Source organism: Crinia signifera, chromosome 4 (genome assembly GCF_055691185.1).
Source record: "Crinia signifera chromosome 4, ASM5569118v1, whole genome shotgun sequence".
Lineage (NCBI taxonomy): Eukaryota > Metazoa > Chordata > Amphibia > Anura > Myobatrachidae > Crinia > Crinia signifera.
The window spans coordinates 23310825-23330323 of record NC_139220.1 but is presented as its reverse complement, the minus strand read 5'-3'; the positions used below and the strand labels follow the sequence as shown (position 1 = coordinate 23330323).

The window sequence follows — 19499 nt, the reverse complement described above, 5'->3', positions numbered from 1 at the left end:
AGATAGAAAGTCACATGCAAGATAAGCTCGGCAATTATCTGGCAGATCATCTACCAGATCTGGATGGTTGGAATGAAAATTTGGGAATGGGTGGTACTGGAATTGTAAGAAAATACTGTTTTTGTCCAATTTCCAGATTTTCATTTCAGCCAACGAGATCTGGCAGATAATTTGACAAATATCTTCACAATGTCTGCCCAGATATACACATATATATGTAGACACTTAGATTTGGGTGAGGTGTGTTCAAACTTAAATCTAAATTGCAGTGTAAAAATGAAGCAGAAAGTATTTACCCTGCACAGAAATCTCTAAGACTAGATCTCACTGCACACGTTACATCAGCCCTACCTGCAGTGTAACATGGTTTTGCCCAGTTGTGTGACGTTTTTTATTTGCCAACCAAGCTGAATTAGGCCTGTCTTCAACTTTTTCAATTGCTAATTTATCCTCCAAATAGTGTACTAGGTGTTTGGTATTAGTGTGGCTTGTGTCACACACTTGTCATACAGTCACTTATCTATATAAGCCACCTGGAGATGGCTGTTTGGACTACAGTATAAACAAATGTGAGTTGTTTCATTGAGAATCTAATAGATGCTTGAATGTTCACCTTACTGCATTGTGTATAGACTACATCACAGAAACACCGGAATGGAATACACTCACTCAAGTATAACCTGACACTTACCAAATACAGTTCTTGCGGGGACAGACTCTCTGTTAAGCCAGAAAGACACTTGGGACAGTATGACTGTCATGATGCATGGTAGGTAGGTTTGGATGACGAAGTAACCGATTTTTCTTTTTAAATGGAAGTGGGTTGTCATGACAACGTATTCACCTTAAAGGAAAAAAAAAAGAATTTGCATTTTATTTTTGTGATTAAGGTATAGTTGAATCAACACACTGTAGTATTTTATATCTTGCTACTCTATCCATTGCTCCAGGTCTTTGGGACACAGGCTAGACCTGGATGTCAGAGTTCATTGCTATAGGTCCATCTTATCCTGCTTTAGATATCCATTGACCCTACCAAGACAACAACAAACTCTACCTCTCAGGTCTGCTGCTTATTCTTCGAACTTTACATTCAATTATCTGTTATCAGTTCCTGAGATCTCATTAGTCTCCAAATTGTGTTTAGCATCTTCTTGAAGGAACATATATAGACAATTCAATAACTTCATTATATCTTCACCTTAACTATATCTCACTCAATCTTCCACTCTAACCAATACATGTTTCTTTCGTTCTCATTACTTGATCCCATCCCCAGTTCAAAAGATTTAAAAAAAAAACATGGCAAACTTTTCTTGTGTTGACCTTTTTCAGGTGTCAACTTTGTGCATGTCTGCCGTTTGGGGTCAACCTGAACATTCCACCTAAAAATTGTTGACCTAATATACCATGACCAGTTTCCAGACTTCTGTTAGCTTCAAATATCAAGAGGTGTAGCATGGCCAGTTATATCATGTTATGTGGGGGTTCCAGGGCTGGTGTAGGCCCCTGGTGGGTCCATTTGTCATTGGGAACCCAATATGATCAGGACACCATGGCTGCCTCTTTGGTGGTATACTGTGCAGGTGGGATTCAATGTCCCACCTGCCGATTGGCAAAAAGTGGGCATGTCCGCATAAACAGGCCTTGGATTGTCGATCTGCGGTCGGGATTGCGACAATCCACACCCATTAACGGGCCCGACAGCTTCTAAAGTCGGGCTCATTCTGCCATGATCCTTCTTAAATGCTCTCAGTAAAGACAGCATTGAATAGGGCCCCGCCGATATTTCCCCCGTCGGGAATAGCGGTGGGAGATTGCATGCCCCCCTTAATGTCTGTACAAAGGCAGTATATAATCTGTTATTTATTACTGGTATACTCCTATTTGTAAACATTTTTTACACCACCCATGGTCGGTAAAGATGCTAGTAGGCAACATGAAGAGGGCATCTTGTAGTACTTATAGGGGTCAAACCTTATAGCTGCAATTAATTTTTGGGTACGAATCACCGCAACAGCGGCTGCCTATAACCCGAGAAGGGTGCAAAATCTGGTGCCGTTGCCAGTGTTTATATGCCATGGGAAGGGCACCTTGCACCCTTCGCATATAATAGGATCAACCCCATTGTGGGAGATCTGCTGTATCAAACATTCTATAAAAGGACAAGAGAAGTTGCCTATAGCAACCAATAAGATTATCTCTATCCTTTGTCTAGAACTTTCAGGAAAATGATAGCTAGAAACTGATTTGTTGTTATGGTAAACTGTCCTCTTTGAAGTTGTGATTCACCTCCCCCTTTTTCCTGTATGTGAGCCCTGGCCACATTTCTACTTCGAATAATAAATACCAGTGCACATACTGTATATTATGCAGTTATGTGCAGAAAAGAGAATACCAGCTAGAGAGATCGCATCCATTTCACCAGTATTTCCCCAAAGATCTACATATTTCCTCTACGCCAGCTCTGACAGTTATTCAGTCTCAGCTGTGCTCTCTGACTACGCTAACACACTATTGAATTTAATAATCAGCTCGGCGATATGCATTGTGCGGAAGACACTCTATAGCAAGTGAGCATATGACCTTGGCTGATACTTTGCATGTGAAGCCCATTAAATGTCTTTATTGAACTAGCTAAACCCAGTATCCCCATTGTATCGAAGACAGAAGACAGCAATAGTTTCAGAAACTTCCACCTCGTTATTCACACAGTCACTTAGAATTCTGAGATTGCTGACTCCTGCAATGGAGACCAAGATATTTTTGTATCCTTAAACCTTAAAGGGGGGGGGGGGCCTTAGGTGGTCAGTACCATTTTCCCAGAGACTTGTGCATGTGCACTAGACTCTGGGACAGTGTTAGGGTCCTCTATTTTCTGATGCTTGCAGTTACTGTGGAAATGTGTGGGTAAAATTATATAAGCTACACCATACTTACCTACCTCCAGGAATGGTCGTGTGGCTCCCCATGGAAAGGTAGGTGAGTGCCCTGCATTGCCGAGAGTCTCCCACAACTCCGCCTCCATGGGGGGTCCACGAGGATCAAATGACGTGGATCGTGTCATGGTATCCCCTCCTCCCCCTCCCCATTATGTGCAATGTAATTTTAATACTGGCAATGCATGGCGGGGCATGGCCATGATTGACCACGTCCCCAATTCAGTACTACACTTATAATCTTTCCTATTAGATCCCGCCGGCGGTCCCGCCTCCCCCCCCTACTTCATGGAGCTGGTTGCCATCTCCCGAAGAAAGCAGCCACAAAGTAGGCAAGATTTCTAGGTGTATGTTTTATTAACCTCAACACTATCTTATTGTCTTTTTTTCTATATAGATTGTGGAGTTGCTGACTTCTCATTAAGAGGAATCCGGGTTTCATTAATTCACAATGGTCTTATATAGGTTGTTTATGTATGGTTGTGTTTTTACCAATCTCTGAAGAACAGGTTAAATCTCTCCGAGCTATCTTTAATCGATTTCCATCCTTCGCAATGTACAAAAGACAAAAACGTTATCTTCTTCTTCAAACAACCAACTCACCTCCGAATCAATCATGCTGTGTGATTGGATCATATAGAATCACCGTGCATTTTTTTCCATTGTACTTTTTAAGGACCAATAATTGGTCTGCAGCACTTAACCATGTGCACCAAACGGCTAAAAAAAAGTTTTTGTGCAAGACTTATGCCGCTGTTATATATCTGCCATCTCTGGAGTATGGGGCTGTTACGTAAATACATTTTAGTACATAATGAGTTATTCACATTTTAGATCCGATGTGCCAAATTGCCCGATGACAATTATATTTAGACTAGTCACATGCAGTATATTGCAATATGTGTATCTAACTATTTGAATTGCAAAGATGCTACGGTATAGTGTTTACCCTTTGAGTGCCAAGTTTGCTGTGAGATATGTGCAAAATATCCACTAAAAATGTCATTGTCGCTCACAGCGACTGTTTTATTGGGGGCGCAATATTTAACTAAACTTCAATTAATTGACTTTAGATCATTTTCTGGTAATAACTAAAGGGATTCAATATTCCTCAACTACGGCCTTGGCATTTTTAGTGGATATTTTGCAGATCGCTCACAGCAACGGTGGCACTCAAAGGGTTGACCATACATTGACCTTGGAGTTTCTTGGCCATGAGGAGCACATGTATAAAAGTCAGGTTAAAGTCTATATTAGTTTGCCCTTGATTAAGTGCAGTTAAACTTTTTTTTTTTTAAACATTGATTTACTCTTAATGAATGGAGCCAGGTTTAGCAGCTGTAAATGGCAGGGCCGGATTAAAGGGGGGGGGCCTCGGGTGGTCAGTACCATTTTCCCAGAGACTTGTGCATGTGCACTAGACTCTGGGACAGTGTTAGGGTCCTCTAGTGACCAGTGTCAAGAGTTCTCTGGCTAGAGGAAGAGGTGGCCCCGAAGACTGCACACAGGCTTCCTCCTCTCTAAAGAAGCCCCTGGTGGGATTGCTTTAATTTTGGGTTACCAAATAGTAGGTGGTCTATGAAAATATGGCACAGCTTTGGATAAATGAAAGCACGGCTGGGCAGCTTTGGCGTAATTGGGCAGTTCAGGTTATGGCATGGGTGGTTGAGGGATGTTGCTTATTTTGCACTAATTCTTATTTCGGTACTTGTGTACTAGCACGGCGCCCATCACATCGCAGACCATATTGCATGCGATGGTATGCGATGCGACGCAATATCGACCAATGTTGTACAATGGCATACAATTTTAAAATTGTATGCCATTGTAAATGGCATACAATGCCATACAATGCGATGCAATGCGATTATAAATTGTATAAGCAGCCTAATGGGTGGTTACAATGGTTACAATGGTTAAATGCACCCCAAGTATAAACGTGAACCCGAAGCGTGGCGAGTGCAGCAAGCCCGCGAGGGGCGGCGGTACGCGTCCTACGACCTATTTATACCCCCATTTTCCACGTCAGCGTGGAGTTGAGAATAGAAAGTGTGGCGAGCGCTCGCCACACTTTCTATTCTCAACTCAACGCCGACGTGGATAGTGGGGGTATGAAAAGGTCGTAGGACGCATACCGCCGTCCCTCGCAGGCTCGCTGTGCTCGCCACGCTTTGGGTTCACGTTTATACTTGGGGGGTGGCGTGGGGGTGCATTTAAGCATTGTAAGCACCCATTAGGGTGCTTATACAATTTAATATCGAATATGAGTTAAAATCGCGTCGCATCGCGTCGCATCGCATGCCATCGGGTTTATGGCATGCGATGCGATTCGATAAAAAAATCGGGCGACTAATTATCGGGGCGCCATGCTAGTACACAAGTACCCTTATTTCTGTTGTATTAGTAAATTTGGCGCAAGGCATGGTTCAATCTCTTCATCATGTAGTGTAAAAGATTTATACTTTGCCTAAAGCTGCTTTATGGGTGGAAAAGTTGATGATAGTGGGCGCAGGTAGTGTCAAACTATCATTGCAGCAAGTGGTACAGTGGCTACCGTGATATACCAACAAAATAGTTCCATCACCGGAATGGCATTATTTAGCCATAAACGAGTTCCACAGGTTACAAAAGTACACTATTTATTGGCTGATCCAATCTGTATAATAAGTGACGGCAGTAAGTCCTTTCACTGTCATGCGCAGTGACATCCAATGGGACAGATGGGACAGTATTAATGGGACAAATGACCAGGAGAGAATAGGAAGAACGTTGGGCCAGCAATTGGGAGTAAAGGTGCACATATATATATGAGCATGATCTTTGAATCCCAAAAACTTGAGCACCGCCTGGATGCACCGATCAGTGGCCAGCGATGAATGGGATCGGGGAAATTTTGCATGTAAAAAAGTCTCAATTTTGTGACCCCCACCAGGATGGGAGAATCAATATTTCTACACATGTTTAACATAATCGATCCCCAGTTGCGATTTTCTAGGGATCAAGGAATTGCCCCAATACACCGCTGATATAGCTGTAAAAGAGCAGAACAGCTGCGGAGAGGGGGCAGGCTAAGGTAAACCGGCATTTCCTTCATCTATATTGTTAGTATCATTCACGGAACTTTTTAATATACAGTGAAACTTTATGAAGTTGGCTATTGGCAATCTAGATTTAGAACTGTTTCCATAAAGTCATTTAAATACCAATATATAATCTTTATGCATTTTCCTTTAGAAATGGCTTTTGTGTTTAATTTCAGTATGCCACAAATAAATGGAAATGCAAAGCTGAAATACTAATTCAGCATATACAAGAATAGTGTTTGGTTAAATAAGTTACATTTAGCTATTTATTAAAATATATTCTAGCGCACTTTGAAAAAAAATGTCTTGGCCCTTGCAGAAAATAAGAACCCCTTGCGCACAGAGACAATAGCGAAGAACAGAGATACAGCACTTGAATCAGATATAAATCATCAGCATTTGGCATCTAGTGCAGGTATGAAAGAACTCTTTCTTCTAGAAAAATCGGAATCGGAAAATGTGTTTTTAAACACAGATGACAGATAAAACGGCACACATTTCTCTCTTAAGAGAATCTGAAATAGTCTAAAAAAATTATGTCTAGACATTGCTGCTGCAATATGCACGGAGCATTTCAAATACATTATTCCACTTCCAGGCTAGAAGGATAGTGGCATTTATGTTCTGAGGGAATGTGACATAACTCCTAATGTTGCCGAAGAAATATTATCGATGGGTCCACATTTATTCCACATCCTAACTAAACTGAGAAATTGGGAGACACTCACTTATCGTTCTCTGTCACAAACCGACCGCAGAATTCTAATCAAATCATCTTCTGTTGGGGAGAATTATTAAAGAGATAAAACACCAACCAACCAGCTCTGGTCATTTTTCAAACACAGCTTGTAAAATGGGAGTTGGGAGCTGATTGGTCGGTGGTTTATCTTTTACCGCTTTATCTGTCTTAAAGGTTTTATAAATCTCCCCCATTATCTAGACTCTTAAACTGAAATAAAAATAACATTTACTCAAGAAAACATGAGAGAGGTTTACAAATGATAGGATCATCTAATATGGGATAACTGCAGATTCAGTTGGAAAAGGGCATTAAAAAAGGCAGTTTACAGGTGCATAGCTTACTTCACTACCTTAAAGTTCTACCTACTTTCTGCAGCATTTCCAGGAAGTGGGGTGTGTTGTCATTAAGCCCCACCCCCTTTTCTTTAAATGCTGTGACTTGCGGCTCTTTGGGCAGGAGGTGGTACTAAGTGATGTGTTTTGCATTAAAGAGTAAACTCACAGTTTTGTGTGTTCGCTATTCCCGAAGGGTGACAGATAGGACAGAAAATCTTTATTTTAAGGTAAAAATGTCCAAACTTTCTTCTTCAGAGCTCCTTAGACACAATCCTCCCCAACACCACCAATGACTTATTTGTACTGGCATATCTATAATGGTGCAAGGTGTGACCACCGCACACTCAGCACCCGTTTAATAATTGTCAACTCTTCATTGGTCAGGTCCCGGCAGCAAAGCAGCAAAAATCACTGGGAAAATCGTTGTTACTGCCATTTTCCAGTGATTCATGCATGTGCAATAAAGGTTTCCTTGAGAACGTGGTTCATGGCACAATTCCAAAGTCTAATCCCCCCCCCCGGAGATATGTGAGAGATGTGCAAAATATTCGTAAAAATGCCAGCATCACTTACATTTGTTATATAAATTCAAATAAAAAACGTTGTGTAATTTTTTTTTTCCTGCAGTGTACAAGGTAAACATTAAAGGTCATTATGATGAATAGAGTTTATTAAATATAGTAAATGATGTTTGCTTGCCAATTTTCACACTTATTTTGACAAATTCACTTGGCACAAAAAGGGTAAAAGCCACTCTGCTTATTAGGTATTTGAAATTTTTGACTTGGCTCAATTGGGCAAATAATTATTTGTCATTTTTGGGGTTAGAAAATAAATGGCCTCAACTACCCCAAAATCAACTTTTTTTATGCAACCCGAATTTAATGAATTGGTACTCTTTACCTAGCACGGCACCCATCGCGGTCATCGAATGCACTAAAAAATCGGGTGCGACGCGACCGACGCGATGCCCGCGATTTCCCATAGGGAACAATGTTAAATTTCTCAATTGACCCGATTTTACTGTTCAATGCCTCAATTGACACGATTTTTCCATAGGAAACAATGTTAAATGGCCCACAGAGGCCGAATAGCCACCCTGAAGTGTGAAATGGCCCCCACAAATGTTAACGCCACCCCACGATCAACGTGAACCCGAAGCGTGGCGAGCGCAGCGAGCCCGCGAGGGGCGGCGGTACGCGTCCTACGACCTTTTCATACCCCCACTATCCACGTCGGCGTGGAGTTGAGAATAGAATAGTGTGGCGAGCGTAGCGAGCCACCGAGCCCGAAGCGTGGCAAGCGCAGCGAGCCCCGCGAGGGGACGCGGATACCTGTGAAGCCCGCGAAGGGACGCGTTTACCTGTGAAGGTATCCGCGTCCCCTCGCGGGGCTCGCTGCGCTCGCCACGCTTCGGGCTCGGTGGCTCGCTGTGCTCGCCACACTATTCTATTCTCAACTCCACGCCGACATGGATAGTGGGGGTGTGAAAAGGTCGTAGGACGCGTACCGCCGCCCCTCGCGGGCTCGCTGCGCTCACCACGCTTCGGGTTGACGTTGATCGTGGGGTGGCGTTAACAATTGTGGGGGACATTTCACACTTCAGGGTGGCTATTTGGCCTCTGTGGGCCATTTAACATTGTTTCCTATGGAAAAATCGTGTCAATTGAGGCATTGAACAGTAAAATCGGGTCAATTGAGAAATTTAACATTGTTCCCTATGGGAAATCGCGGGCATCGCGTCGGTCGCGTCGCACCCGATTTTTAGTGCATTCAATGCCCGCGATGCTCGCGATTTTTTTACCTGCGATGCTCACGTTCAAAATCGTGGGCGCCGTGCTAGGTAAAGAGTACCAATGAATTTCAGCCAAACATAATTGAATTCAATTTTACGTTCAAATGGCTACAAATTACCCCCAAAAACAGTTTTTTTTCTCATTTATTTTTCATTTTTTCATTTATTTCCCTTCTAACTAAATAAAATACTGAACTTTTTACTTTCTGTAATTTAAAAAAAAAAAAAAAAGCAGAAACCAGATGTTTGACAGATTTTAAATGCTTCTAGTATTTTCCTTTTGCCCACAAACATGCATCTATACAGTAGCCTAAGTTCGTCCCAATTTCCCAGAGGCAAGATAAATAGTGCCTCCCCCCCAACACACCTACCTTGTAATTATACTGTATGTTTGCATTTGTGCACGTGTGTATGTGTGTATATGTATATACGTACGTACGTACGTACGTACGTGCGTTATGGATATTATGTTTAAAATAAATAGAGTGTGATGTCTAAGGTCCTGCTAGGAGAGGGAGTCAGCCACAGAAACGATATCATATTGATGGCTTTCAATTAACTGATTCAAACTTACAGGGGAGGAGAGGTGCCCCTTTTGGAGCAGGAGCCCAGTGGCAGATGACTCCATTGCCTCCCAGAGTTACGCCTCTACTTCTATATGAACCTCTACTAATGGACCTTTTTACTCACCTCCCACATCACATATTGTAAGACATTTGCAAACTCCCCCTGCTGCAAATAGACATTGACTTGTTTAGAGAATTTTTAGATGCGCGCATTTCTGTGAATATCAAGTCGCAACTCGTATCTAACTGTATAGATCCCTTTGTCTGTAGATATATATTTTATGCTATGTAATACATATCTGGGATATTATTATTATTATCATTATCAATAGTTATCTATTCATATTTTTGTAATGTGGCGGAATGAAAGCCTTATGAACCAAAAAGGTTCAGTCCACATAGAAAAGCCCGTGGTTGTTGGTCAAGGTTCGTTAGTAGGTCACAGAAATCCAGATTTAAACATTTTCCTAATTGGCACTGAAGGGATGAAATTGTAAGTCACCGATCATCGTTTATACATATATGATTTGCTGGAATTGATACATCTCTGAACGTACGTATTAAATTGGCATTAGAGCTTTCACCTTTATTATCATGCTAAGTATTATACAATGTGTGTTTTGGTAATGCAAATCCACTCGCAACGATGGAGGGGATCCGGGTGGCGGAGGGGGAGCATGCGTTTGCCAGGGCAGCGTTAACCTGCTTGCTAGGCTCAGGGCAGCCGAGAGCTATGCTGGGCCCGGTAAAATTGGGAGGCATGGCCTAACAGCAGTAGGCATGGCCACATCCCTCTATTAGGCCACGCCCCCACAATTATTACAGGGAGCGTGAAAAAACCCTCTAAAGTGGAGGGGGGAGTGTTATTATCCACCCACCCCTTCAGCAGTAGCACACACCTATAGCATGTGCTGTGCTGACAGCAGGCTCAGCAGGAACTCTCACGCTGTCAGTGAGACGCCCATGCTGAGCCTGCTGTCAGCACACCACATGCGATACATGTGTGCTGCTGCTGCTCGGGAGGGACGGAGGGGGTTGGACCAGGGCCCCTCCAGCAAGCCTCGGCCCGGGTAATTAGTACCCACTCTCCCCCCTCTCAGCAGCCCTGGCTAGGCTCCCAATATACTCAGCCTAGCATGCACGTCTGAATCAGGCTCTATGTGCATGAAGATATGTCTTCGTTAGAACGTGCACAATTGTAATGGACTCGTCAGTGAATATGATGATGTTCCGTATTAAAATGACCTTCACTTGTCATTGTCTTATGTACGCTAAATGATCACGATGAACACCGGGTGTGTTGGGTGTGTGCAGGAGGTGACGGGGCACAAAATAAATGTGGTCATTTTTTTTATCGGCATACAGTATGAGCTTAGTCATATTTTTAATTGTATACCGAGTACTTAGGATGACGTTGGGAAGGTTGACAGTCATAAAGTTGACATGAGTTTTTCACTTTAATTTGACAAATTTGTTCTCAAAATGGGCAAAATCGTGCTGCACTGCAGGTGGGGCAGATGTAACAGGTGCAGAGAGAGAGTTAGATTTGTGAGAGTTATTTTGTTTCTGTGCAGGGTAAGTACTGGCTGCAATTTAGATTTCAGTTTCAACACACCCTACCCAAATTTAACTCTCTCTGCTCATGTTACATCTGCCCCACCTGCAGTGCACATGGTTTTGGCCATTTTGAGAACAAATTTGTACTGCGATCAGATCTGAATAAGGGCCTTACTCTCAAGGGTGCACCTCCACATGAATTACCTAATAAGAGAAATATTATCTTTCTACTTTGAAATTATTATATCTATTCTAAAACGCCTGTGCACTTGTATCCCCTCTTCCCCCTTTCCCCAAAACCTAAAACAATTTATCTTTCAGTAGCAAGAATGACATATTAGTGTCTACAATGAAATGAGCAACACTAATTTCGTAGTGACCCAGATTAGAATATCCCAACTGTTTCCTTATTTGATTCAAACCAGATCGGTCATAACAATGCAATATAATAATGTCAGTTATTCATAAGATTCTGTATTGAGAGGTGTTGTTTAAAATGCACACCTCTACCTGCATCAAAGATAAGCATCATGCGTTCTAGATAACAGAACTTATTCTCCTATTCTCTCTAATCACAGCAGGTGGGAAATAAGCAGATGATGTACAATACCAACATGATATATAAACTGAGTGAAAGTGACAAACTGGAACAAATAAGTAGGACACAAAAATTTCAAGGGACGCGGTAATGTTTTATTTCTACTTTATAAATTAATAACCTGTAATGGTGAAAATTAGTCTAATATTCTTCAATCTGTTCTATGCTTAACTTTTACCAAACCCGCAAATAAAGTATCTGCGTAGCGCTAGATTGCAGGTAGCATCTAACAGCCCAGCTGCCATTCTTGTCATACTACATGGGTCTAATTCAGGCCAGTGCTCAAACTATTTTGCTCTGGGGCCCCGTCAGACAATAAAAATGATTACAGGACCACAGCAAGTTACTACTGAATGGCCGCCACATGTGTGATCACTGAAGTAAAGTGACCGCTATTGTGACAGTTAGGCAGTGGGTCAGTGGCGGAACTCCCGGAGGCAATGGAGTCATCTGCCGCCGGGCGCCAGCCTTAAAGGGGGCACTGGCTCCATTGCCCCCGATGTTCCGATTTTAGTGTTGCCCGACAGTACCCCTTTGTATGCAGCGGCGTCCACCGTCGCTCCCCGCTCCTCAAAGAAATATACATCCGTCCCTAAGCGCAGAATACTTGAAGCTTCTGGCAGCACTGAGCAGCACAGGTCCGTGCGGCGTGTGCTCAGCGGCCGGGTGTCAGCCCCGCCTTCCATCACCAGCAGCGAATGAGGGCCCCGGGGAGAAGCATCCCGACAGCACCTTACCCCGACACTGCCATCCATATGCGTGACGCCGGACCCCCTCCGCTCTCTCCCCTGCAGCTCACCGGCGGAAAAGCGCCACGCTGCAGCACAACAGATCTGAGCAGGGCTGAGTGAGGCCCTGGGGCCGAACCCAGAAGCATTCACCACCGTCAGCAGAATCTTGGGGAGCAGCAGCGCAGTTGGCCCAAGGACATGGAAGGTACCTTTACCTGCCCCCCCCCCGTGTCTGTCTCTCTCTCTCTCTCCTCCCACCCAGTCCCTCTCTACCAGACCTCACTGTTACCAATCTGTCTTTGCCTGACCCCCTCTCTCTCTCTCTCTGCCTGACCCCACTGTCACCCATCTCTTTGCTTGATCCCCCCCTCTGTCTCTCTGCCTGACCCTCCTCCCACCCATCTCTCTTTGCATGAACCCTTCTCTCTCTGCCTGACCCCCCTGTCACCCATCTATTTTTGCCTGGCCCCCTCTCTCTCTGCCTGAGCCCAATGTCACCCAATCCCTCTCTGCCTGTCCCCTCTGTCACCCATCTCTCTTTGCCTGACCCCCCTCACTCTCTGTGTAACCCCCCTGTCTCTCTCTTTGACCCCACTCTCTCTCGCACACGTTACCCCCCTCTCTCTTTGTACCTGACCCCTCTCTCACCCTTAAATCCTCTCACCCCCTTCTCTCTATCCCTGACACTCTGTCGCTCTCCCCACTAATTTCCTCACTTTCACTGATACACCCCTCTGTCTCTTTCTCTCAACCCCCCCCCCCCATATTAATCATTCTTCCTCTCTTTAGCTATCTATCTATGGGGGGCACCAACTTTTATCTTGCCTCCGGGCAACATGGACAAACTTACGCCACTGCAGTGGGTAATGGGGGGGGGGGGGGGATGTAAAAGTGTGACACCTTACTCTACCTGAGAACATCTACAGACTCTACATCATGATGTAATTTCTCCATAATATAATATATATGCAACACTTTAACAACCAGGCCTCAGGTTTTATACTCCCTTGTTTCAAATAATCTGTCTTACTAGTGTCTAATGCTAGTACAATGCATGTAAACCCAAGTGTACAAGAGAACCAGCTAATTCTAATTTGAGCCATGTGTTCATTTTAACTAACGCTCTTGTGCATTACACAACTTTCTCATTATTTGTCTACTTTAGAAATCTCTCCTGCTGGCGGTTCAAGGTGGGAGGTCCTAGTGGTATAAGCAGGGGTGTAGTGAAGTCATGAACCTTATCACCACGGCCCCGCCCCTGCTTAAATTAAGCATTACACTGCAGTGGGGCAAGGCCCTCATTAAGCCCCTACTCATACTGAAAACATCATACAAATTAGCATTTAGCTCTAAAGAATGGAATTGCTGGCAGCATTTAAAGGTTTCTTTGTCATTTGTTTGGGCTGAGTTTCGGGAGTTTGACATGGCCAATGTATTATTTGTCATTTGTTTGGGCTGAGTTTCGGAAAGTTTGATGTAGCCAATATATTATATATTTAATGTATATGCCTGTAGCTGCTTTTTATATATATACCTATGCCAGCCAGCAAAAAGCTACTGCACTTTTGCTGTTGATGAAACACTTTGAAATTCTCATCCGATGTGCCAATGACAGGTTAAAGCCAAAGATCTCAAATCTCAGTCAGGTGTAAATGTGGCTGCCATTGACTTAGTCACTTTTATGTGAATGCTGCTCACACCGGAAAATGCTGCATGGTCTGTCGAGCAGGCGAGATATGCACTGTGAGAGGAATAGCAATTGACATCAAGAAATACGTATTTCAGAACTTACAACCGCTGGGTCATAGTAAAGCTAACAAAAGCATCTGGAATAGCTGGATTGGTTTTAATGGGGGAAGTTGTTCAAACAAATCTAATTTTCTTTTGTTGATAAATGGGAGGTGATTTATCAAATCTTGGAGCAAGATAAAGTACCAACCAATCAGCTTTTTACTGTCATTTTACAAACTGTGGTAATAAAAAATAAAAAAGGCAATTAAAAGCATATTGATCGATATCAGCAACCACAGTCAGTAGTGGAGATGGTTAATGTCAACAATAGATTCATAAACTCTGTGATGGGACATTAAGGGAGAGATGTTTCAAATTTGATAATGCGGACCAGGGGAGGAGTTGCCCATAACAATCAATCAGATTTTACTATTTTATCAAATGCACTAGTGTACATAAATTATATCTAAAAGCTGATTGGTTCAGTGGGGTAACAATAGCTCCACAGAACCTGAGGAGGCTTGGAGATGCTTGGTAAGTTTGGCACTGGGAGGTCTGCGGAAGCTATTGCTGCTCCACTAATGGGACTACCGCCGTTGCCAGATATGTTACTGCCGGCCCAGCAGGACCAGCAGATCTTACAGTCTGCCTTCCCGGCGCTCCTCTCGTTTCCATTATAAATACTCCTTACAAATTGGCTGCCCCCATCTCAGCAGACGGTTCTTGAGAATGCTAGAGGAGGTGGCGGCCTCCTCTTGCATCCTTAATAACTGTCTTCTATGAGGCGGCAGCCATTTTGTAAGGGACATTTTCATTCTATCAGGAGGAGCTCTAGGAATGCAGACAGGAAGATCTGCTGGACCTAGTGGGCCAGCAGCAAAGCAGCAACAGACCCGGCATGCAGATGCAGGGGTGACAGAAGGGCGGAGGCTTTGAACATTTTTTTGGCATGGGGGTGCACAAATTTTAGTTACGCCACTGGATTGGTTGCTATTATCCATAGCACTCATCTACTGGACTTCTTTCAAAGGTTTGATACTGCACATTTCCCCTTAAGTTGTCACATATTGGAGGCTTACTGTACCTCCAGAGCAGGAAGCGTCCGGCGGGGTGCACATGGTGATGGGCGGCATCACAGGATGGGGCTGACCAGACAGCTTCTCAGGAAGAGGCGACAGGCTAAGTCTTAGGTGCAGAGGCATCTGCCATCTTGCCGATGTTTCTGGTTAGTGCTAGTGCAGGTGGCTTGTGCAGGATACGGCTGACTCTGGTTTCAGCAGGTATCCTTTGTACAGGGGGGTGCCATGTTGGAGACCAGATCAGACCAAGTCTTCTAAGTTCCTGTGCTAATGGTTCGATCATATTTCTTCAGGGCTGCCATTAGGAATTCTGGGGCCGGGACTGATTTCCAGTCCCAGGCCCCACATCTCCCCTACCTTCACTTGCCGCCTGAGTCCTGCTCCGAGTGACTCATTCCCAGCAGGCAGGTCCTGAAGAACAGGCTTCTTCAATGCTGTACCAGGGGGCCACTCTGATTGGCTCAAAAGCCGGTGCAGCATTTTAATTGGTCGCCGGCGTCCTGCATTAAAGAAGCCTGTGTTTCGGGACCTGCACTGAACACAGCGCATGAGCACAGCGGAGGTAGTCAGGAGGGTGGTTGCAGTGGGCAAAATGAGCTGCCGGGGCCTGGGACATCTGCACCCACAGCACCCCCTGTCAGCGGCCCTGTATTTCTTAAAAGGAATCAGGTGCTCAGCCTCATTGCCAGTACTTCTTGTTGCTTACCTGTGTTAAGTGCTTCAGTCCTGAGCCTCTGAGATACACTGCTCCAGTCGCAGTCACTTATGCCTTGCAGTGCCTGCTGTCCAGTCGCTGTTATCCTCGTGGTTGTCTGTTTTGCTTTTGGAGGTTACCCAGATGCTGGCAGCCCTTAAAGCCACAGCTACCCAAAGTCTTTCCATGTTCACAGCAATCAAGTCTTCAAGTGTCCACAGTTATCAAGTCTTCAGCATCCACAGTTCTTAAAGTCACAGTTAACAAAGTCTTTCTGTGTCCACAGTTATCAAGTCTTCATCTTCCACAGTATCTTCAAACCACCGTTCCTAGTTATTCTTCAAATCACAGCTACCAAGTCCACCAGTGTTCTCTTTTCGTATTTTCAAGTCTCAACAGCAAGTTTCTACAGTAACCTTCCTAAGTCTCCTAAGTCTCCACCAGCATTTGCTATTTCTTGCAATTCACCACTTTTGATTGAGTTTCATTATCGTTTCCCTTTCCCTCATATTGTATTACAAAATCCTTCATTAAAGTCTTTCAAGCATATCTCGGTTCCCTCCAACTTCTTCTAGGATTATCTCAGCCTTAGATTACATGAGTAAACAGTATATCAGACCTTCTAGCTTTCAAACCCCTGCTTTTGCTCCAGCGCCACCACACCTGCCGTTCCACCAACTCCTCCTAGTTTGACATAAGTGGTCAAACCAATGGGTGTCCCCTGTTCTTCTTCAGGGAAGTACCAACCAATCATCTCCTTACTGTCATTCTTCAAACACAGTATGTAACATGGCAGTTTAGACCTGAATGGCTGGTATTTTATCCCTCTCCACTTTATCTCTCTCTCAAGCTTAGTACATCATGTTCTTTCCCTGACTACTTTAACAATTTCTGGTCTATTGTAAATTAAATCACTTTATGTTGGCTGAAGACTCTTGATTGACACACAAACACAATATTGACAGAAACACTATTATTGAAAGGACTTTCCCTATTACTGTGCACGTATATAGTCAGAGCTATTTACTGTACATAAACAGACCTGCTTCCCTGAAGAAGAACAGGGGACACCAATTGGTTTGACCACATAGGGGGAGATGTGCAGTTTCAGACCTTCAGAAGAAGTCCAGTGGATGAGTGCTATTAATTGAGGTAATTAATTGGCTTATATCTCTTTGATCTCTGTATCTTTCCAATGTTTAGTACATCTGCCCCATAGGAAGAATTTAAGTGATCAACCACATATACCAGGGGTGGGCAATTATTTCAGCTGGGGGGGCACTTAATATTTCCAGCAGATATTCGAGGGCCACACTCCAGAAATAGGAGGTGTGCTCACTCAAAAGGGGGGGTGTCTTTGAATGTATTGTAGCACACCATATGCCCCTTTTACACATCATGCAACACAATAGTAGGCCCCTTATACTTGCCCCTTATACTTACATTAGTAATTCCACACACCAGCTCCCCCTTAGTAATTCCACACGCACACATATAGTATGCCCCCCTTAGTTATTCCACGCACCTGCCCCTCCTTAGATATTCCAAACACTATAGTAATTCCACACACTTATTTGTTCAAAACACCATAGTAATTCCTCTCCCATAGTAATTCCACCCCCCCCCCCCTCAGTTATTTCACACACTTTCCAATGGAGCCGAATCTACTGCAAACACCATATAATGGTGCCGACTGCAGCCCCACTGTCCATGAGAGCCTTTTGTGCATGTACCGTGAAGTGTATGGTGCCTGCTACGCACAGGCTGATCACGGGTGGCGGTGGCGATGGCTCCACAGTGCGCGCACACACACAGGAGCGACTAGCCCAAGCCGCCCACCCCCGCACGTCATCATGACTACACCTGCCCTACGTACGCACAGCGCCGCAGGGGACACATCGGTGTCTCCCTCTGGGCTTCCAAGCTGCTCAGGAGGTGGCTGAAGGGGTGTCCAGGCAGCACACCATTGGTAAAGGCAGGTGAGGCTTGAGGGCAGCGGGCCAGTCCAGATCGGCCTATACTATACAAACATTTTAGAAAATAAATAAATAAATATATATATATATATATATATATATATATATATATATATATATATATATATATATATATATATAACAATGTATAGAGAAGTGGCAACTCAATTTACTCAATATGGAATATTACCAATAAAATATCCAAATACAATAATGCTCAGGATTTATAATAACTATGTGTATACATTTTTTTTAAATTCATATTTAATATTTTTTTAAATGATAAATGACAAAATATTCACACATAATAAATCTATATGTACAGTACCACATAAAAAGTATAACTGACACCTGTATAACTAGAAAGGAGAGACTAACGTTCAGGGAAAGCTTAACTTTTAATTTAGCAGGAGGCAAGGAACACCCGACCAATTTAGTCTGATGTCTTCTTCAACACACAGGATCAAAATACACATCCATTCTCTCCATTCTATACACATGTGATCGTCTTAATACATTAGTTTGATTCAAAAGAGTGCAGAATCTTTCTTTCTCAGATACAGTATAAGTAAAGGCTAAATCCTCATCGTTTTTAGGTGAAGTACCGCCAATTGACCACTAGAGGCCACTCAACGAACCATATTACACCTTAACAGAAAGTGAAACCAAAATGATATGTTTCAAACTTCACCTCCCAATGTGACCCATTCCAGGAGGGACAGAATGCTCTGTTCCTGAACTTCCTTCTTAATTCATGACTGCCAACAGCTAATTGCTAAGAAAGGTGTTTCAACACAGGGGATGGCAATCATAAAGTAACTGGAAAGTCCAGGAACAGAGCTTTGTGTCCCTCCTGAAGAGGGTCATGTTGGGAGGTACTGTACAGTATGTTTCCAGGATATGGAGAGAGAGGGAGCTGTGAAGACAGAGGTTGGAGGTAGGGTCAGATAGGGATAGGGTGACCAGCTCATTCCTTTAATCCCGGACACATATTAATTACACAGGTTCTGTGGCTGGCTTTCACCTGGTTTTAAACTGCCACACATTCAAGACTCCATTTCACCTGGTTTTAAACTGCCACAGAACCTGTGCAATTAATATGTGTCCCGAATTAAAGGGATGAGTTGTTAACCCTAGATAGGGACCCTAAGTCATTTAGAAAGGCTTTTACTGTAACTAGTATATTCTCTCTCTCTCTCTTTCTCTCTCTCTCTCTCTCTCTCTCTCTCTCTCTCTCTCTCTCTCTCATCTATCTAAACCACCAACCCTGACAAATCACACAGCAGGAGTGAGGTGCTAACAGTAAATCCTTACAAACGTACAGTACTGTAACTTATAAGATTATACTGTACTTTTAGCTTCTTATAGCTGAGTTTGTGACATTAAATCTAAAATCTATGGTTGCTATGGGTAACAACACAATTGAGGCTGCTGGAACTTCTAAACCTCTACAAACAAATATTACAAATGTTTTATTTATTAAATATGACATTGCAAAGCCATCTTCACTTACATACAAAAAGCAATTCATCACATGTAAATATATACAGTACATATGCAGTTTTCCAATTGCAAAGGTTTTTTTTAATTGCTATTTGATTTTTTTATCTTGTACTACTAAATACCTTTTCCTACACATGCGGATTTGCGCTGTACACTTTGAGCTAACAAGC

The 19499-nt window shown here is 43.4% G+C and overlaps 1 protein-coding gene across 2 annotated transcripts in view; it reads right to left on the bottom strand.

The window, feature by feature from the left end:
* Nucleotides 1–19499, bottom strand: part of GABRA1 (gamma-aminobutyric acid type A receptor subunit alpha1) — a 140000-nt gene that overhangs the window by 31190 nt on the left and 89311 nt on the right. For both annotated transcript variants that reach the window (XM_083181408.1, XM_083181409.1), the window contains exon 8: nucleotides 692–844. In XM_083181408.1, coding sequence (XP_083037534.1) covers nucleotides 692–844 — 153 coding nt within the window. The remainder of the gene's footprint in view (nucleotides 1–691; nucleotides 845–19499) is intronic.